Below are 18,280 nucleotides of genomic sequence, written 5' to 3' on the forward strand. Positions count from 1 at the left end.
CAGAAGGGTCCTATCTCTGTGCTGTACAATCCTACGATTCCAACAGGCAAAAAAATGGAGATGAGGCTGAGATTAATTAGATCAGCCTGAATTTTAATAAATGGCAGAGTAGGCTGACCACTGCTCATATCTTAATCCAAAAATCTGCCTTCAAATTCCAGTGTAAAATAAACCTCGAATAGCTAAATGATCCAGAAAATAAGGATTCATCTCCCTCTTAATGAGAAATTTATAGATTTTTGAGCACAGTTTTTCTCATAATTTCTTTAGCTTGTGGTAGAAAACCAAACAAAAATATACATACTGGAAATGTGAGATACAGAATGCACTATTTGCTAAAGATATGGAATAAAGAAGAATGTTTGGAATTCTCAGCAGGTCAGACAGCATCACACATAGATTTAAGTTTTGGTCCAGAGCTATTGGAGGGATGTGAGGAAGAACTTTTTTATGCCGCAAGTGTTAATGAATTGGAATTCTGTGTCTATGAGAGTGGTGGAAACAGATGAACAATTATTTCAAAAGGAAATTGAAAAGGCACTTAAGCAAAATGAACTTGAAGGATCATAGAGTTATAGTGGGGGAATGAAACTAACTGGATTGCTTTGCAAAGAGATTGCATTCACTGGATGGGCAAATGCCCCCTTATATGCTATGTTTTATGTCAAAGTTAATCATTCAAATACATCTTAATTGCACAATTTTGATACTACCTGAGCTCGCTTCTCCATATCCTGACATGTTCCCAGTTGTTCCTCCATTGCAGATCGAATTTGCCGTGCTTCATACTCTAATTGCCTTCTAGTCATGTCCGTCTGCAGAGAAAACTGTCCAAAGTTGGCCAATTCAATATAATTTCCATAATATATTGAGATAATGGCACCAAAACACATTGACAACCATTATACATTCGCAGTAAGAAAGTTTGATCACAGCTTTGGGAAAGCAAAAAGATGATATAGTAATGATTTTAATTTTTTTATCATTGGTTCACTGAAAAGGAACATTATTCAAACAACAATGAATCTTACATTTAAACAATGAAAAGGTAATACAAAAATCAAGCAATTAGAAAACTGGAAATTTTAAAGCTTGAGATAAACCAGAATTGATGTTTCTGTAAAAGCTTTTTTTTTAAGGTATCAAGAGGTGACTGCCAACAGGATACCCAGCCTTTGAGCCACGGTATTTATGTGCTGGTGCAGGTGAATTTTCTGGTCAGTGGTGAACCCCAGGATAATTATAGTGGGGGACTTGATGACGGAAAAGCCATGGAAGATCATTGGGTGGTGGTTAGATTCTACCTTGTTGGAGATTGTCATTAGCTGGTACTTTTGAAGCGTGAATTTTGCTTGCTACTTAACAGACCATTCCTAAATCTTGTCTAGTTCTGCTAATATGCAGGCATAGGTTGCTTTATTTGCTGACAAGTTGAAAATGAAATTGAACTGTGCAATCATCAAGCATCCCCACTTCTGAACTTATAACGGAAGAAAGATCACTGATAATTGAGCCCAGGATATAGTCCTGAGGAATCCTTGGAGTGATCCTCTGGGCTGGGATGATTAACCTCCAACAGCACAACCACTTTCCTTTTTCTTGGAGGTATGTCACAGAGTTGTACAGCAGAGAAACGGGCCCTTTGGCCCATCACATTCATGCTACTCACTGTACCTATTCAAATTAATTTCCACAGTAGGTCCGTAACCTTCTATGCCTCTGTGATTCAAGTACTTGTCTAGGTGCTTCTTCAATGTTGTGAATTGCCTCCACCACCTCTTTAGGCAGCATATTCCTGAATCCAACCACCCTGTGCATGGAAAACATTCCCCCTCCAACCACTGGTATGGCTCCAACCACTGGTATGTCCATTGACTTCAGTTTTACCAGGACTCTCTGATGGCACAGTTCATCATTGCTCAATGTCAGGGGTGGTCACTCCCACTTCACCTCTGGAATTCAGCTCTTAGGACACTTTTAGACTAAAGCTGTAATGACGTCTGGAGCAGAATCCTGGCAAAACCGGAACTGGATATCAGTAGCAAGCAATTAGCCAGAAATGGATTTGTCCAACACTTTGTTAATCTTACTGAGTAGATGCCACAGTCGTCATTGTACTAAAGCAGATTGGTTTGAGGTGCAGCTAGTTCTGGAGCAGAGGTCTTCAGTACTGCAGCTGGGATGTTGTTTAGTCTCACTGTTTTTGCTGTATCCCATGCTCTAATCTGTTTATTGATATCCCCTGGAGTGAATTGAATTGGCTGAGATTGGCTTCCGCAATGGTGAAGACTTCAGGAGGAAGCCATGATGGATCATCCATTCTGCACTTCTTGCTGAATGAGACTGTGAATGCATCAGTCTTAAACACTCACATACTTGGACCCACCATCTTGAGATGGGAATCCTTCTGGAACATAGAACAGTACAGCACAGGAACAGGCCCTTCAGCCCACGATGTCTGTGCTGACCATGATGCCAAATTAAACTAAACCTACCTGGACATGATACATATCCCTCCATTCCCTGCATGTTCATATGCCTGTCTAAATGCCTCTCAACTGTTAGCTATAAAAAGTATCATTCATGACTAGATGTGGAAGAACTGCAGTAGCATGATCACATAGTTCTGTAAGTGTCATCCAAGAACAAAAAACTGGAGATGCTACAAGTCTGAAATGAAACAGGATACGGGAAACACTCAGGTCAGTCAGCATTTGTGGAGAGAAAAATAGAATTAATATTTTAGGTATGTGACTTTTGTCAGAACTGGGATATTTAAAAAAAAGCATGCTTTAATTTGCTAAGAAGGGGAATATCTGTGATAGAGTGAAGAATATGGATGGCACAGGTTATTATTGACAGAGGGGGAGAGGACAGCTTGTTATTGGCAGTTGATCTGTCTGGAGGAGGCTTAAGTAGAGGGAGACCTGTGGAGAGAAAAACAAAAAGCATTTTTAAACTGTGAGGAACAGAACACAGCTGTTACTGGAAATCTGAAATAAAGGAAAATGCTGGGACAGTCCAGCAGGTCAGGCAGCATCTGCAGAGAGGGTAAAACAGATTAAGGCAGAACTGGTTAATATTGGAAAAGCAAAAATACTGTAGATACTAGAAATCTGAAACAAAAGCAGAAAATGCCAGAAAAACTCAGAAATCCAGGCAGGATCCCTGGAGATAGAAACATAGCCATTACCCTGGTCAACAATTCCCAGTCATTGATCCAAGGTATAAACCCTGCCCCTTTCATTACTCCAAAATATAAACCTTTCACCTTTCCCCTTTCCCCACGGATGCCACCAAACCCACCGAGCTCTTCCAGCATTCCTTGCTGTACCACCAAGACTGATCATTTCTAATGAGAGTAATGAATGCTGAGGGTATTCAGTGAGTCAGGCAGTGCCTGTGGGAAGGAGTCAGAGATTGTGTTTTGGATTGATGATCTTTCATGGTGGGGCCCTTAGGATATAAGAGGTAGTTGTTGTCGTCCTGGGGCACCAGCTTTGTTTATTTTTTAAGGTTTATCCCTCATATTGGGTTGCTCTGACAACTCAGGACTCTGTTATCTAAGTTCGTGATGGTATTACCAAGCCATTCTTAGTGATGACCCTGAAGTCCCACATGGGGTCAACAAGGTTTTAAAGTCTCATTGAAAAATGAACAACTTAGAAAATGCAGCACTCTTACTAAACAGCTAATCTGGATAATGTGTTCCACTCAATTGCAGGGCTTAAAGTGCTTGTTGATGTAGACATTATCGTGTACCCAAACAGTACATGTTCTAATTAAGAAATTGCTACTTACTACTTAGACAAATTTCAGAACTTTACACCATCAGAATTTTCTCAGCTGGGAAACTGAAGGAAGTTGGTGCTTCACTCAGACCTCCATGAAAGTCCAGCAGAGTGCAATTGGAATGACAGCAGTGAGGATCCATCAGGAAGTTCAAGACTTTTGTCTATGCACATGCTTACATGGCGGTTCCAAATTTTCTTACAGTTACATGGGGAAATACCAACACCATGAACTTTTGAGCTATTAATTCTGATACATATTAATACATTTATGCTTAATTTCATTCAAGGCAAATTACTAGTCCTCAAATTACCAGACACATTCAGTTTCACAGTTTACTGACGAAGGTTAGAATTCATAACCCAAAGGCCACATACAGATTTGCACCTCACAGAAGTTTTTAGTTCTGGTTTACCTGGCTTCCCTATTGTAAATTATTCTGGTATCCCAGTTTCAACTGTGGAGACCAAAACAATGCCAGGCTCCATGGAAAAATAATCTCCCCAACCTTTGCGCTCCCCATCTTAGTTTCTATTAGTGAAGAGCTATAACAATTCTTTCTGTAACTAATTAAGAATATAAGCTCGTTGCTTCATCCCTATTTTCCCTCCCCGCCCAATCATATCCTCACCCCAACTCGTATCATCTTAGCTCCTCGGTTCCATCATGTAAAATTCATATCCTCACTTCCGCTGTATTCCGCAGATCTTGCTAACCCTTACTCTGAACCCTTGGATATATCATTTCTACTTAGATACATATTTCTCTCTCTTCCCTCCTTAAACCACTGGAATATTGCAGCCCTAGTCAAGTAACATCCTTTGCAACCAGAACTATGGTGTGCTTTCACTTGTCAATCATGTACTTGTATTTGATATAGTCAACCACTCCATTCTCTTCCTGTGTGGTCCACCTCTATGGCATTGCCTTAGTTTGATTCTATGACACATCTTAATATGGCAAGATGACGCGAGGAAGATTGACAAGATGGATGCTGAGAAGATGTTCTGCCTGGAAATATGCATCGTTTCAGAATATGAGTCATCACTTTAATACTGAAATAGAGGAATTTCTCCTGAGGGTCTTGAATCTTTGGAATAACCTACATCAGAGAGCTGTGGAAGCTGAGTCATTGAATACATACAACATGGAGATTGACAAGCATTTTAACTACAACAGAGTCAAGGAGGAAGGGAAGAGAGTGGCTGTTGAGGCCAAGACTGGATTAGCCATGATCTAATGGCAGAGCAGATTCAAGGGGGACAAATGACATCTTCCTGCTCCAGAATCTTATGACCTCTTCTAATGATGTTTTTCCTCTCCTTGTTCCATTACCAGAAGTCTCCACGTCTATATCCCGGTCTCCATAATTTTTCCAACATAATTCATAGCCACAATGTCAACTTTCACTTGTGTATGTAACGTTTAGCTTTACCTCCTTATGACAATCTTGATTCCTTAACTTCTACTGTTCCATTGAATTCTGTCTAAAATTTAAGCATTGGATGAGGAAGAATTTATTTCAAGTCCAATTTGTTCTCGACAGAAATGATGAACCCTATTCTCTCTTTGGCTGCTTGTGCACAACATTAGTGCTTCGTTTGACGCTAGGCTGAGAGTAAAACCCTACATCCTATCCATTAACAGGACTACCTATATACACATGTGCATCATCTATCAATTCTTACACATGTTACCACGACAGGTCAAATCCTTACCACAGTTTTTCTGACTTATGACTCAAGTATTCTAACAGTCAATTTGCAGGTTTTCCAAGATATTAATCCAAATTCCATTACACACCATTCTATTCCAAATGATACCTATTCTTGCATTATGTCTGACCTTAGAAATATTATTCAACTCCTTATACCTCACTGCACTAATTTCAAATTCTTTGCCCCATCTACAAGAAACACAATGGCTTCACCCTTTTCCATCTTTGCAATTCTCTCCTGGATTCTGTAGTTGTGTATTACTATTCTGTTCCCCACCATCTTTTACAGACTTCTCACCTTTCATGTCATCTTCAGCTATTTCAATCTCAGATTAAAGATACATTTTCTTAGGCTTTCCCTATATTGATTCATCATCTCTTCAAAGCTCAAAATCTATTCTCTGATCAAGGGTTCATGGGATACTGGTATCTTTTTCATTCATCACTGATGGTATCCGATATTTTTTTTAATTCTTAGCAGCTTCAATGAAGCATTTTTAAAATATACTTTTTTTTCTTACTGTAATGACCTCATTCACAATGTGACAAATAAAAAGGTTCAAAACATTACAAGAACACATTTAGCCTAGAACTTTTACAACATTACATGTGCCTATTTCATAGAAAAATTAAAATTGGATTTGAACTTACATTTTCTGTAAGGGGGAGATTATCAATCCTCTTTGTAAGATTTTGAAGCTGTGCATAATACCAGTCCTTTTCCTTCTCTTCCTTTTCAATTTCAGCAAGTAACAAAGACCTATAAAATAAAGAGAAACTCTACTGTTACAACACACTTATGGCATTTAAAACAAGTATCAGGAATATCTATCTGATGAAAGATCATATTGCCTTTATTTTCTCTGGCAATATGCCACAGGGAATTTTAATGTTAATTTAGATGTCATGCTGCTCTCTAAAGACAGCAGCTTTATGTCATATACTGTCCAATGTATTATTCTCAGATCAAGGTGAACTTACTCCTTTCAAGGACACACAGTCTTAACTGCAATTGAACAAACAACTTCAGGTCAGAGTTTAACAGATGGGACCCTACAGCACTGCTAACTTAGGCTCAGCCTTCTGCCAATTGATTCGCCTCCACTGCCACCAATGTTGTCCCCCTCAGACTCTGACACAAACACATTTATGAGGGCTACTTCAACAGCTCAAATGAATGCCAGCTTTGCCAACAAACTGTCTGGGGATGCACAGCAGAGATAAGCAGCTCAGTGGTCCAATTTAAATGTGGCCCCATAGTCCAATTTTGATTTCTACCCATGGTGCTCCTGTGTGGGGTGGTTCCACATGTTAATGATGATATTCAGTTCCAATGCCTGTTTCAATCCACCACCACAATATTCCCAAATCTCTATTCAAAGAAACAACAGAGGTGCATTAACACTACTGGGACTATTCTAAAGGATGCAAAATACTGGGAAGAATATCATAGAGCAAATTTACAGGAAAATTAGGAGTGCAAAAGGCTTAGAATAATAATGTGGCACTTTGGATATCCAAATATAGACAGGGGTAACAATAACAAAGGCAAGGAAGAGGAAGCGTTTCTGAAATGGGGTCAGAAGATTTTTCTTATCAGTGCGTTTCTAGCCCAAACATGTGTTTCTGGGAACTTAACCAGGCCAAGTGCTGCAAGTGTAAGTGGGAAACATCTAAGAAATAGTGATCATAATTACATAATGTTTAGAATAGCTGAGAATATACACCAGCCGAAGATAAAAATAATCAATTGGAGAAAAGCCAATTTTAATGTGATGAGTACAGATCTGGCCCGGGTAAAATGGAATCAAAACTCGGCAGGCAAAGTTTAAAATGAACAAATGGGAGGCATTTCAAGTGGAGATGTTTCAGCCACAGCAACAATCTGCTGGAGGAACTCAGTGGGCCGAGCAGCTTTTGTGGGAGGAAAGGAACTGTCGACATTTAGGGTCAGAACCCTGCATCAGGACTGAGAATGGAGAGGCGAGATAGCCAGTGGTAAGAAAGGAGTCTGAAGTGATGAGTGGACTGAGGAGGGATGCAAGATGACAGGTAGGTTGTGCCAAGTGGGGAGGGGGGAGGGGAAATGGGGTTGGAGTTGGGAGACAGAGGCAGGTGAATGAGAGATGGAGGCAGACAAAGAGAAAATAAATATTGAGAGGCAGATGGAGGAAGGTGGGGGGAGAGGGGAGTGTGAAGGTTGGAGACAGCTGCTGGAGGGAGATAAACAGAAACACAAAGGGCTACCTTAATGGGATAACAGGAACTTTGGACTCCTTTCTCACCACTCCTTTCGACTGGCCATCTTGCCTCTCCACTCTGTCTTGAAGGGCTTGACCTGAAACATCGAGAATTCTTTTCCTCTCACAGATGCTGCCTGACCCACTGAGTTCCTCCAGCAGATCATTTGTTGTTCCAGATTCCAGCATCTTAAGTTTCTTGTGTGTACTTCAGCCACAGTTCAGAAATGCTCCCATGAGGGTGAAGGGTAGGGAAATTAAAGCCAGAATTCCTGGATGACCAGAAAGATTGGGGGAGGGGGTGGAGGGATGTAAACTAGAGTAGGAAGTCAGATTGTTAAAGGAGGACCAGGCTGATTGCAAGACACTCAGATGTAAACAAAGAGAGAAAGCACAAGACCAACAGCAAACACAAAAGGAAATTCAAAAATATTCTCTGGGCATCTAAATAGGAAAAAGGTTGTCACAGGAGAGGTGAAACTCACAAGAGAGCAAAAAGGAAATCTTCTCATGGTTGCAGAGGACATGGCTGAGTTATTAAATGATCACTTTACATCAGCCTTTGCTCAGGAAGACACTGCTGGAATCTCGGCAAAATAATACATAGTTGAGAGTTTGGATGGCCTAAACTAAAGACGAGCTATGAAAAGGCTACTGCAATGTAAGCGGCCAAGTCACCTGATCCAGATGGGAGTCAACCTAGGTTGCTGAGAACAAGTGTCAGGGTCCCAATGAATATCATCATAGAATCTTTAAGTGGCTAGGGAGATGGCTGACACACTGGTTGTAATTTTCCAAGATTCTCCAGTTTCAAGTAAGGTCCCATTAAGTTGGAAAATAGGAAATGTAACATACAAAAAAGGGGAGACAGGCGGCAGGAAACTACAGGCCAATTAGCCCATGTTTTTTTTTGTGAAAAGGAAATCATGTTTGAGAAATTTTTGGAGTTCTTTGAAAAAGTAACGTGCGATGTTCAAATTTCCCAAAAGCAATGTTCAGATGCCACACCAAAAACTATCGTGGAAAATAAAAGCTTACAGTTTAGGAGGTAACATACTGGCATGAATGGAAGATTGACTGGCTAACCAGACATGGAGAGCAGATTTTATTGTTTTTTTTTAAAAACACTGGCAAGATGCAACAAGTGGTGTGCCACAGGGCTCAGTGCTGGGACCTTAACTTTTTACAGGTGGAAAGCAAGGTGTGAAGAGGACATAGGAGGCTATAAAGGGAAATGGATAGATGGGCAGAGATCTGGCAAATGGAGTATAAAGTGAAAAATGTAAAAGCGTCCATTTTGGCAAGAAAAAATAAAAAACGTGCATTATCTAAATCTTGAGAGATTGCAGAGCTCTGAGATGTAGAGGGATACGAGTGTCCTAGTACATGATTTAGGAAAAGCTGGTGTACAGTTACTGCAAGTAATTAGGAAAGATGAAAGATTATTGTTTAATACTAGGAGAACTGAATACAAAAGCAGGGAGGTTATGCTTCAGTTATACTGTATAGGGCATCCGTGAGATCCATATAACGTCTGGAGTATTATGTACTGTATTGGTCTCCTTAAAAGGATGGATGTAGATAGCACCTTTAGTCCTGTAGTCAAACTGTATGTAAAGAGTGAACAAGCAGGAAGAGAATGAATGACTACCACACACAATAGAAGGCAGGTAATACAGGAAACCCCTGTGGCTCTTCTACACACACCCCTCCTCCCATCCCTAACAGATCACTACAGAATTTATTAAAATACTGCATAACATCTGAAAAAACTAATTAAAAATATGCTGTGGTTCTAACTGGAATAACACCCAACTGTCCGGAAAATCTGCTTGTTTGGCACCGTCCAAAATCAACTCAGCAAAGCAGCGATGCTGTGTTTGAAACAGAAGTTGTTAAAGCCTATGGCAATGTGAACTAGAGAGGAAAATATTCACAATATGGAAGTATTAATCATAAAGATCTGTCATTATTTATCAAAACTGGTCATGAAAATAGCTGCAAGTAACCACATGATATACAGTGCTCATATAGAAGAGGAAAAGTGGCAAGTTATTCCCTTAGAATTCTCCCTTCAAAAGGTGCAACTTTCAAAGGTAAACCGTTAAATAGCCTCTCTATTACATAAAAGAATTTAAAGAAGCCTTAAATCCATTGTAGCTAATCACTTTCTTCGAGACATCATTGAAGACCATGCCATAAGCATTTTGAAAATGAAAAGCATCAATTGGATCCATTTCTAAATTGTAACCAATACTCTTCAAGATTCTGCATATAACCATATCCCTACCCTACAGCACTGAAAAGGATCTACAAATGTGTTGACAATCTCAGGCTTTAAAGCAATGGAAAGGATGTGCATTTCTGCATGTTCCTCTTCTCCATTAGCTGTGCAAGAGATTTTGGCAAAATGTCTGTGGATAATTTCAACTGCTGCTCTGAGTTATGTAGAACATAGATTAAAAATAGTCGTCACTATATTCAAAGAATAAACCTCTAGGATGCTGGAACATTACAGATATAGATGGGCATTGTCCGCCAGGTTAACTCTTATAATTTTCCATGACATAGAATTCCTGAACTCTGTTGTCACACTGAGCAGAGGTCAGGTATCTCTATGTGCGGTTAGAGAGAAGTAGTGTTCTAGATATACCACACTGTTGATCCTTCAACAATTGACTGTCTGATTGACAACAGATCATATTGACTCAAGCTCACAAACAACTGGAGAAGGTAGAGAAAAGGCAAAAGGCAATGTAGTGGAGGTTTTGAAAGAGTATAAATGGAAAAGAGAGTGAGCACAGTAACTCACCTAGTGAGAAAGAGCATGAATGACCTCACTTGCTCACACATAAATGAAAAAAATCATAGGACAACAAAACAAAAAAAAGGTTACTCGAGTTAGAATGATTAAGATATCAATTAATTGAAAAGTGTAGCAGTAGTTCATTAAGGTAACATAGTAATTTCATACTAAATTTTGACAAATATTTAAAATGAAGAGTGTGAAAATAGTAAAATGTGTCAGATAGGAAATATGCATTGTTACATTACAGATAATTAATAAATCTACATACATTTTTGAGCCCTGTTAGTATGCAGGTTAACAGCACAAAGTGCAAGTTAATGACATGACTGACTCAGAATTATTTCAGGAATTGCTGTTTGTTCCATGGATTAAAGAAACTAATTATACCACAAAATACTAGCAATGACATAAATCAAATGTACCTCTCTTTTTCTAACTCTTCCAAGTAGCCAGTACTTTCTCTGCTTCCATTGATCAATCCTCTTCTTGGAATTGAACCCACTGGAACTGGGCTACACTCTCCTGACCGACCGGACCCTGATCCTTCCCGGCTTCCATATGAATGCAGTGACATCTTTGGCCTTAATTTTATTGCAGGTGAATTTACACACTCCAAGTTTAGTTCTGAAAAATAAAAGTTTTTACATTATCAGTCATTTTGTAAAAAATATGTAATGAATTAAGAAACATTTCTCTAAAAACTGTATTACCACACAAACATTCTTAAAATAACATAGCAGGTGATAAAAATTAATCCAAATACTTAGAAGAAACCATTCAGGTAATCTTTAGATAACAATGTACACCATTATCAATAGTACCACCAGACAGCATTTGTTCAGCAAAAACCATTAAGACACTTTATAATTAGTTTGGGTATCACAAAGGGCATTTAGCATCAGCTCATATTACAACCTTGGCCCAGATATGGACATAAAACCACAATTCCAATTGTGAGGTGAGAATGTGTTTCCCTTAATAGCAATTCTACTGATTTGGAATTCATTGTCTGGTAGAACAGTGGAAACAAATTCAATTGTTGTCTTCAAAAATTTAGTACTTGAAGGAAACATAATGTGCAGATTAAATTGCCACAGGTTTGATGGGCTGAATCCCTTCTTTCTGTACTGGGTCAATTCCATGCTGAACGTGAGAGGTAATCAACATCAATAAAAGATGAAAAATTCTATAGTAGGTGAAATGATATCCAGCACAAAGGAGTTATAACTGAAGATAATAATTTCAGCTCTTATACAGCATCACAGGCCTATCTTCATCTTTTGTCAATGAGCATTTGTTCACTATGCCAGAAATGGAATTATTTGCTGATTATATTTAGTCCATTTGTAAATCCTCAAATGATAAAGTAGTCAATGTCCACATGCAACAAGATTTAGACAATGTTGAGGGTTGCACTGATAAGTAAATATGTATCATGAATATTACAAGGTAATGACCATCTGTAACAAGTCAGACTACCTGCTTCCTCAAGATATTCAATGGTTTTTCCACCAAGTTCCCCACCACCAACACCGTGACAGTTAAGTAAGCTTTCTTCAAAACTTACAAATCTGCCAAGTAGTTTGAAAGTAAAACAACACAAAGAAATTAATCCAAATACCAAAGTGAAAACTGTTCAAGTCTCTAGATGCAACTGGGCCAACCATGGGAAGTGGAGCAGATCAGAAGCTGGGTATTCCATAAGTGGCTTACATCTCAGGCTTGACCAAATCGCTGGACACATCTAAATAAACAGCCACTCAATCCAGCACTGATGCATGAAAGTCTCAAGGACATGCAAAGGCAGCTCTCAAATAACACCTGAAAACTCCTAACCAACAGGGACTGCAGAGCATCCATAGTGTCTGGACTGTCCAAAATACTATTAGCACCCGTGAAGAGACTCTTGACTTGTCTGTTGGAGAACATTAGGACAAGTTTGATAAGAACAACCAAGAGATCTTGGAGATAATTAAGCACAAAAGCAACACATTTTTGGATCTGAAAAACAAGCACACTTCAAGGGGAAGAAAATGCTGCTCTACAGATACTTGAAGGACAAGGTCCAACAAAACCTGTGACTTAAAGAACAAATGATGCAAGGAGTGCAGAAAATCCAGTAGCTTGCTGATGAGCAGGACAAGCAATTTGTATGCTGTCAGGAACATCCACGGCCCAGCACCCAAGTGCACACCTCACTGAGAGGCAAGTTCAGACAAGAGTTTATCCAAATATAGAAAGACATTCATTGTCTGCATGAAGGCATAATTCAAAAACTACTCCATCAAGACTCATCCCTTAATGCGATTGTCCTCAACTCCACCCTACAGTACATTATCCCATCCAGTCTTACCACCACACCTGGATAAAGGTAAAAACGCCATGTGTCAACTGCAAAGAAAGAAAGGTCTCTAAAGCAAACTGTATCCCTGTTGAAATTCTAACATTTGGCAAAGAGGAAATTCAATCACAAATTCCCAGCATCATCTCCAAATCTAGAAGAGAAGCACACATCAGGAGATCTCAGAGACAATGTAATTGTGATCATCTTCAAGGAATCCTAATCTGTAAACATCAGGTCTCCCTCCTGTTTGAGTCTTGGAAAGTCATCACAAATGTCCTCCACGACCACCTCCTCCAGGTATTGAAAGGCCTAGATAAAGTGGATGAGAGGATGTTTCCATCAGTAGGGAAGTCTCAGATCTGAGGGCAGAACCTCAGAATAAAGGGACATCTCATTAAAACTGAGATGAGGAAAAATTCAGCCAGAGGGTGGTGAATCTGTGGAATTCATTGCCACAAAGGTGGTGTGGAGGCCAAGTCATTCGGGTGTATTTAAGGAAGAGATTTATAGGTTCTTGACTGGTGAGGGGGTTAAGGGCTACAGGAGGAGGGGGGAGAATGGAGTTAAAAAAATCTGTCAATATTGAATGGTCGAGCAGAATCAATGGGCCAAATGGCCTAATTCTGCTCCAATATCTATGGTCTCCCAGTGAAGAGCTAGATTCTGTTTACTTAAGGCACAATGGACATCATTTTTACTGCGTGACCATTCAAAGGAAAATAAAGGGAGCAGCAATCACGATGCAACACCTGACTATATAAACATTCAGAGGTGGAACTCCAAATTATTGTCGACTCATTCAATGAGGCAAACAAGAGAAGGGGCATTACATTAAACATCCACAAAATTGATTCCCTCCAAACTTCCTCCCACTGTATAACAGCACCCCCTGAAATTAGAGCCCCATGACAAGACTCTGGGAAACATGGATCACTTCCCATATTACAGAGAACACACTACTCAGCAAAAGCAGGTATTGATGATGAAATCTGCCGCAGCCTGCAGCTCTCTGAAGCAAAGTATGCTCAAAGATTATACTGCAAACCCCATAGAAAGCTCATGGTCCACCAGGCAGCAATGATCTCTGTCCTCCCATACACTTCGGAAAAATAGACTACCTACACTCTACATCTATTCCCTCAATTCATCAATGTTAATGGAAGGAAGCTAGGGAATATAGTATAAACAATTAATCCCTACCAAAATGACAACAGTCTTTATTTCCTCTGCCTTCCCAATTTGCTTACTAAACCCTCAACTTCCACTATTTTGTTGCTTTTCTTTCTTAAATTATGGCAAGGTCCCCTTGCCCCCGTCAGGCAAGTTTAAGCTCTCTCCAAAGGCATAAACCATTGAATAGGGGAAATGGAGTTAAAAAGGGCAAACAGAATTTATTATTAATTGCAGCTAGGTGCAAAAAGTTGGCATTAGAGCAGAAGAACTCTTTCTATAGCAAATATTCCTTTTTCTAGTCAGGAAGACCCAAATTCTAGATACAGTGTCACCAAGGCTCTGTTGCAGTAAGACATCTTGATTTTTGTACTTGTATCCTCTTGCAATAAAAGTTAACATACCACTTACTTTACTCATTGCTTGCTGCACCTGAATGTTGGCTTTCAGTGATGTGTACAAGGACACTCAGGTCTCTTTGAACATCAATATTACCCAGTCTGTCACATTTAATAAAATATTCTGCACCAGAGTGGATGAATTTATATTTTCCACATTATATATTCCATCTGTCATGTTCTCATGCACTCACTTGGTTTGTTTGTATCCCCGGCAAGCCTCTTCCTATCCACCTCCATACACACAACTCCATATGATGCAGCTCTACAAAACTCTGGTTAGACCACACTTGGAATACTATGTCCAGTTCTGGTCACCTCATTATAGGAAGGATGTGGAAGCGTTGGAAAGGGTGCAGAGGAGATTTACCAGGATGCTGCCTGGTTTGGAGAGTATGGATTATGAGGAAAGACTAAGGGAGCTAGGGCTTTACTCTTTGGAGGAGGAGGAGGATGAGGATGAGGATGAGGGGAGACATGATAGAGGTATACAAGATAGTAAGAGGAATAGATAGAGTGGACAGCCAGCGCCTCTTTCCCAGGGCACCAATGCTCAATACAAGAGGGCATGGCTTTAAAGTAATGGGTGGGAAGTTCAAGGGAGATATCAGAGGGAGGTTTTTCACCCAGAGAGTGGTTGATGCATGGAATGCGCTGCCTGGGGTAGTGGTGGAGGCAGGTACGTTGGTCAAGTTCAAGAGATTGTTAGATAAACATATGAGGAATTTAAAATAGGGGGATATGTGGGAGGAAGGGGTTAGATCGTCTTAGGCGTGGTTTAAAGGTCGGCACAACGTGGTGGGCTGAAAGGCCTGGCCTGTATTGTGCCGTATTGTTCTATGGTTCCATCTAGTTTGTATCATCAGCAAACTTGGAAATAATATGTTTGGTGCCCGAAGCTAAAACATTAATATAATTTGTGAACAGGTCCAGGCCAAATACCAATCCCTGTAGTAATCCCTGATCACAGCCCGCCAACCTGAGAAAGACCCATTTATTCCCACCTTTTGTTTCTTGCCTGCAAACCAATTCTCAATCCACACCAGTTTAACTTCCCCAATTCCATGTGTTTGGCAAAACATAAACATGAGAATAAAACAAAAGAAACGGGAGCAGGAATAGGCCAAATGCCCCCTCGAGACAGCTCCACCGTTCAAGGCCGATGCAATCCTGGCCTCCACACACTCACCCCCATATTCCATGGTATAAATATCTTTCAATTACTGCTTTGAATTTATTAAATGACTCTGCCTCCAAAGCTTTTTCGCGTAGAGAATTCCAAAGGTTCACAATCCTCTGAGCAAAAAAATTCAATTTGAAATGGATTACTTTTTATTCTGAAACTGTGCAGTAGTTCTAGATACCCTCATTAGGGGTGTTCCTAGACTTGGGGTTTGGGAATTTGCCACACACACACACTGAGTTTAGTTTTGGGGATTATGTTTGATATCTAATGTTTCTACTTTTCTTATTATTACAAGTAGTTATTAATAAAATAGTTTCTAACACTGATACATGTCTCGTTGTTTCTATTGTTGCTGGTACGTAACAGGGGAAGCAATCTCTCAACATCCACCCTGACAATCTCTTCCAGAATCTTACGATTCAATATGATCTTTTTTCAAAACTCCATTGGTGATAGGTCCAACCTGCTCAACTTTCTTTACCCCAGGAATTTTGCTGCAATTGCTCCATTGCAAGCACAAACTTCCTTAAATATGGAGACAAAAACTATACAGGGCACTCCAGGTGTAGATTCACCATCACCCCGTAAAGTTGCATCAAAACTTCTCTACTTGTCAACATTCCACTAGCCTTCCCAATACCTTTTGTTTCATGTAGTCAGGTCCCCAGAAACTTTTGTACCACTGTATTTTGAGGTCACACTCCATTTAAATAATAGGTTTATTGTTTATTCTTCCTTCCAGAGTAGATAACCTCACATTTTACTCCATTGGCCAACTTCTTGCCCACTCTGCCCTTTTCCATGTTTTCCTTGTGTTTTCCTCACGATTTGCTTGCCCATCAATCTTTATATCAGCAAAAAAAATTGGCTACAGTACACATGGTCCTTTATCCAGATCATTACAACTGAATTTAAGCCAAAAATCAATTGCACTTCCTGACTCTGTGGGGGCAGGCACAGTAGTGTAGCGGTTAGCGTAATGCTATTACAATGCCAGTGGCCAGGGTTCAATTCCTGCCGCTGTCTGCAAGGAGTTTGTACATTCTTCCTATGTCTGTGTGAGTTTCCTCCGGGTGCTCGGGTTTCCTCCCACATTCCAAAGATGTACAGGTTAGGAAGTTGTGGGCATGCTATGTTGGCACCAGAAGCATGGCGACACTTGTGGGCTGCCCCCAGAACACTCTATGCAAAAGATGCATTTCACTGTGTGTTTCGGTGCACATGACTAATATAGATATCTTGTATGAAAAAATTAACATCCTTGCTAACGAACTTCCTGTGTGGAACGCTATCAAAAGCCTTTCAAAAATCTAAATATACTACATCCACTGGTTCTTCTATGTCAATTCTACTAGTCACATCCTCGAAGATCTCAAAAAGAAAAGTCAAATACAAGTTCCTTGCAGAAGAGGATACAGAGCTAGAAATTCTATTGTAATATATAATGCTTGTGTGTGCTTTACAACCGAATTTAAGCCAAAAATCAAATGCAATTCCTGAGTCTGTGGGTTACAGAAAAACTCCAATAATCCTGTTTACTGGGGACTTTGGTGGTGCTAGACTAACAGGTTTTCCAGACTAGTAGATGTTTTTTCTATTAATATCCCAACACACTTTTAATTCACTTTTTTTTAGAAAAGATGTTACACAGCATTATAATAAATTTTCCAGTGAACCAAGTTTAAAGGGAGCTTGGGGACTGAGGCTCTGGTGAGTGGGGAATGTGGAGATTGAGGCCCCAGTGAGTGATAAGGAACCACGGCAATCACCACCAGGTGAGCTAAATCCTGAACCATCAGGGATTTCCAAATCATCGGATCGTGGATTATCTGTATTTTACTGCACTTAGATGATTTTCTGTCCATATATATGATGTGCCTGTGCATGGAGGCCACCCATACATGTAGTGGCGCCAAACAATATTCAATGGATATTTGTATGACACTCAAAATTTTTTTTCCCCACATGCATGGGCTGTGTATGGTGTAAGCCAAAGTACATGAGAGATCTACTTCTGTGCAAGTTATAGGGAAATACACTACGTGGTCTGTTGTCATAGGGTTTGATGCCTGGAACTTCATGCGTACCCAATTATGTACCCTTGCCCAGCAAGCAGCCTGTCTTGATCTCTTAATCACTCCCTTAAACTAATGGCAACTCTCCCTGTTTTCCAAGCTGATCCTCAAGGTCCTGACACTCATCAATTGAAGCTCTGACCCCTACTTCTTACCACTAACATCACTCCTCACTGCCTGACCCACCATCCTACAGCCTCTCACCAATTTGACTGCTTCACCAGAATCTGCCAGAGTTTCTCTGCTAGATTCAAAGATAGCAAAGAAAATGAATTTTGAAAACAATTCTTTTGTACACAATGCCATAGGTATCGTTGATTTAACGGAGTTAGTATGCTCGGAATTGGGCTCTTTTGGGAAGTACATAGAGGCATAGAAGGAGCACAAGACCAGAGAGAGCAAAAGACAGATTCACAAAAGTGCTGCTCATCAGTAAAATGCAAGGTCCACAAAAACAGTATTTTTAAAGAAAGAAAACAAATTATAACACAAAGATGTGAAACAAAAATCATAACATGGTCACTTAAATTTATGAAAGGATTGAACAGG

General features: G+C 39.9%; 1 protein-coding gene across 1 annotated transcript in view; it reads right to left on the reverse strand.

Moving 5' to 3' along the window:
* Positions 1-18,280, reverse strand: part of apc (APC regulator of WNT signaling pathway) — a 104,348-nt gene that overhangs the window by 31,876 nt on the left and 54,192 nt on the right. The window contains 3 exon segments of the mRNA XM_052019227.1: positions 714-827; positions 6,161-6,269; positions 10,981-11,182. Coding sequence (XP_051875187.1) covers positions 714-827; positions 6,161-6,269; positions 10,981-11,182 — 425 coding nt within the window.

Source organism: Pristis pectinata, chromosome 7 (assembly GCF_009764475.1).
Source record: "Pristis pectinata isolate sPriPec2 chromosome 7, sPriPec2.1.pri, whole genome shotgun sequence".
Classification (NCBI taxonomy): Eukaryota; Metazoa; Chordata; class Chondrichthyes; order Rhinopristiformes; family Pristidae; genus Pristis; species Pristis pectinata.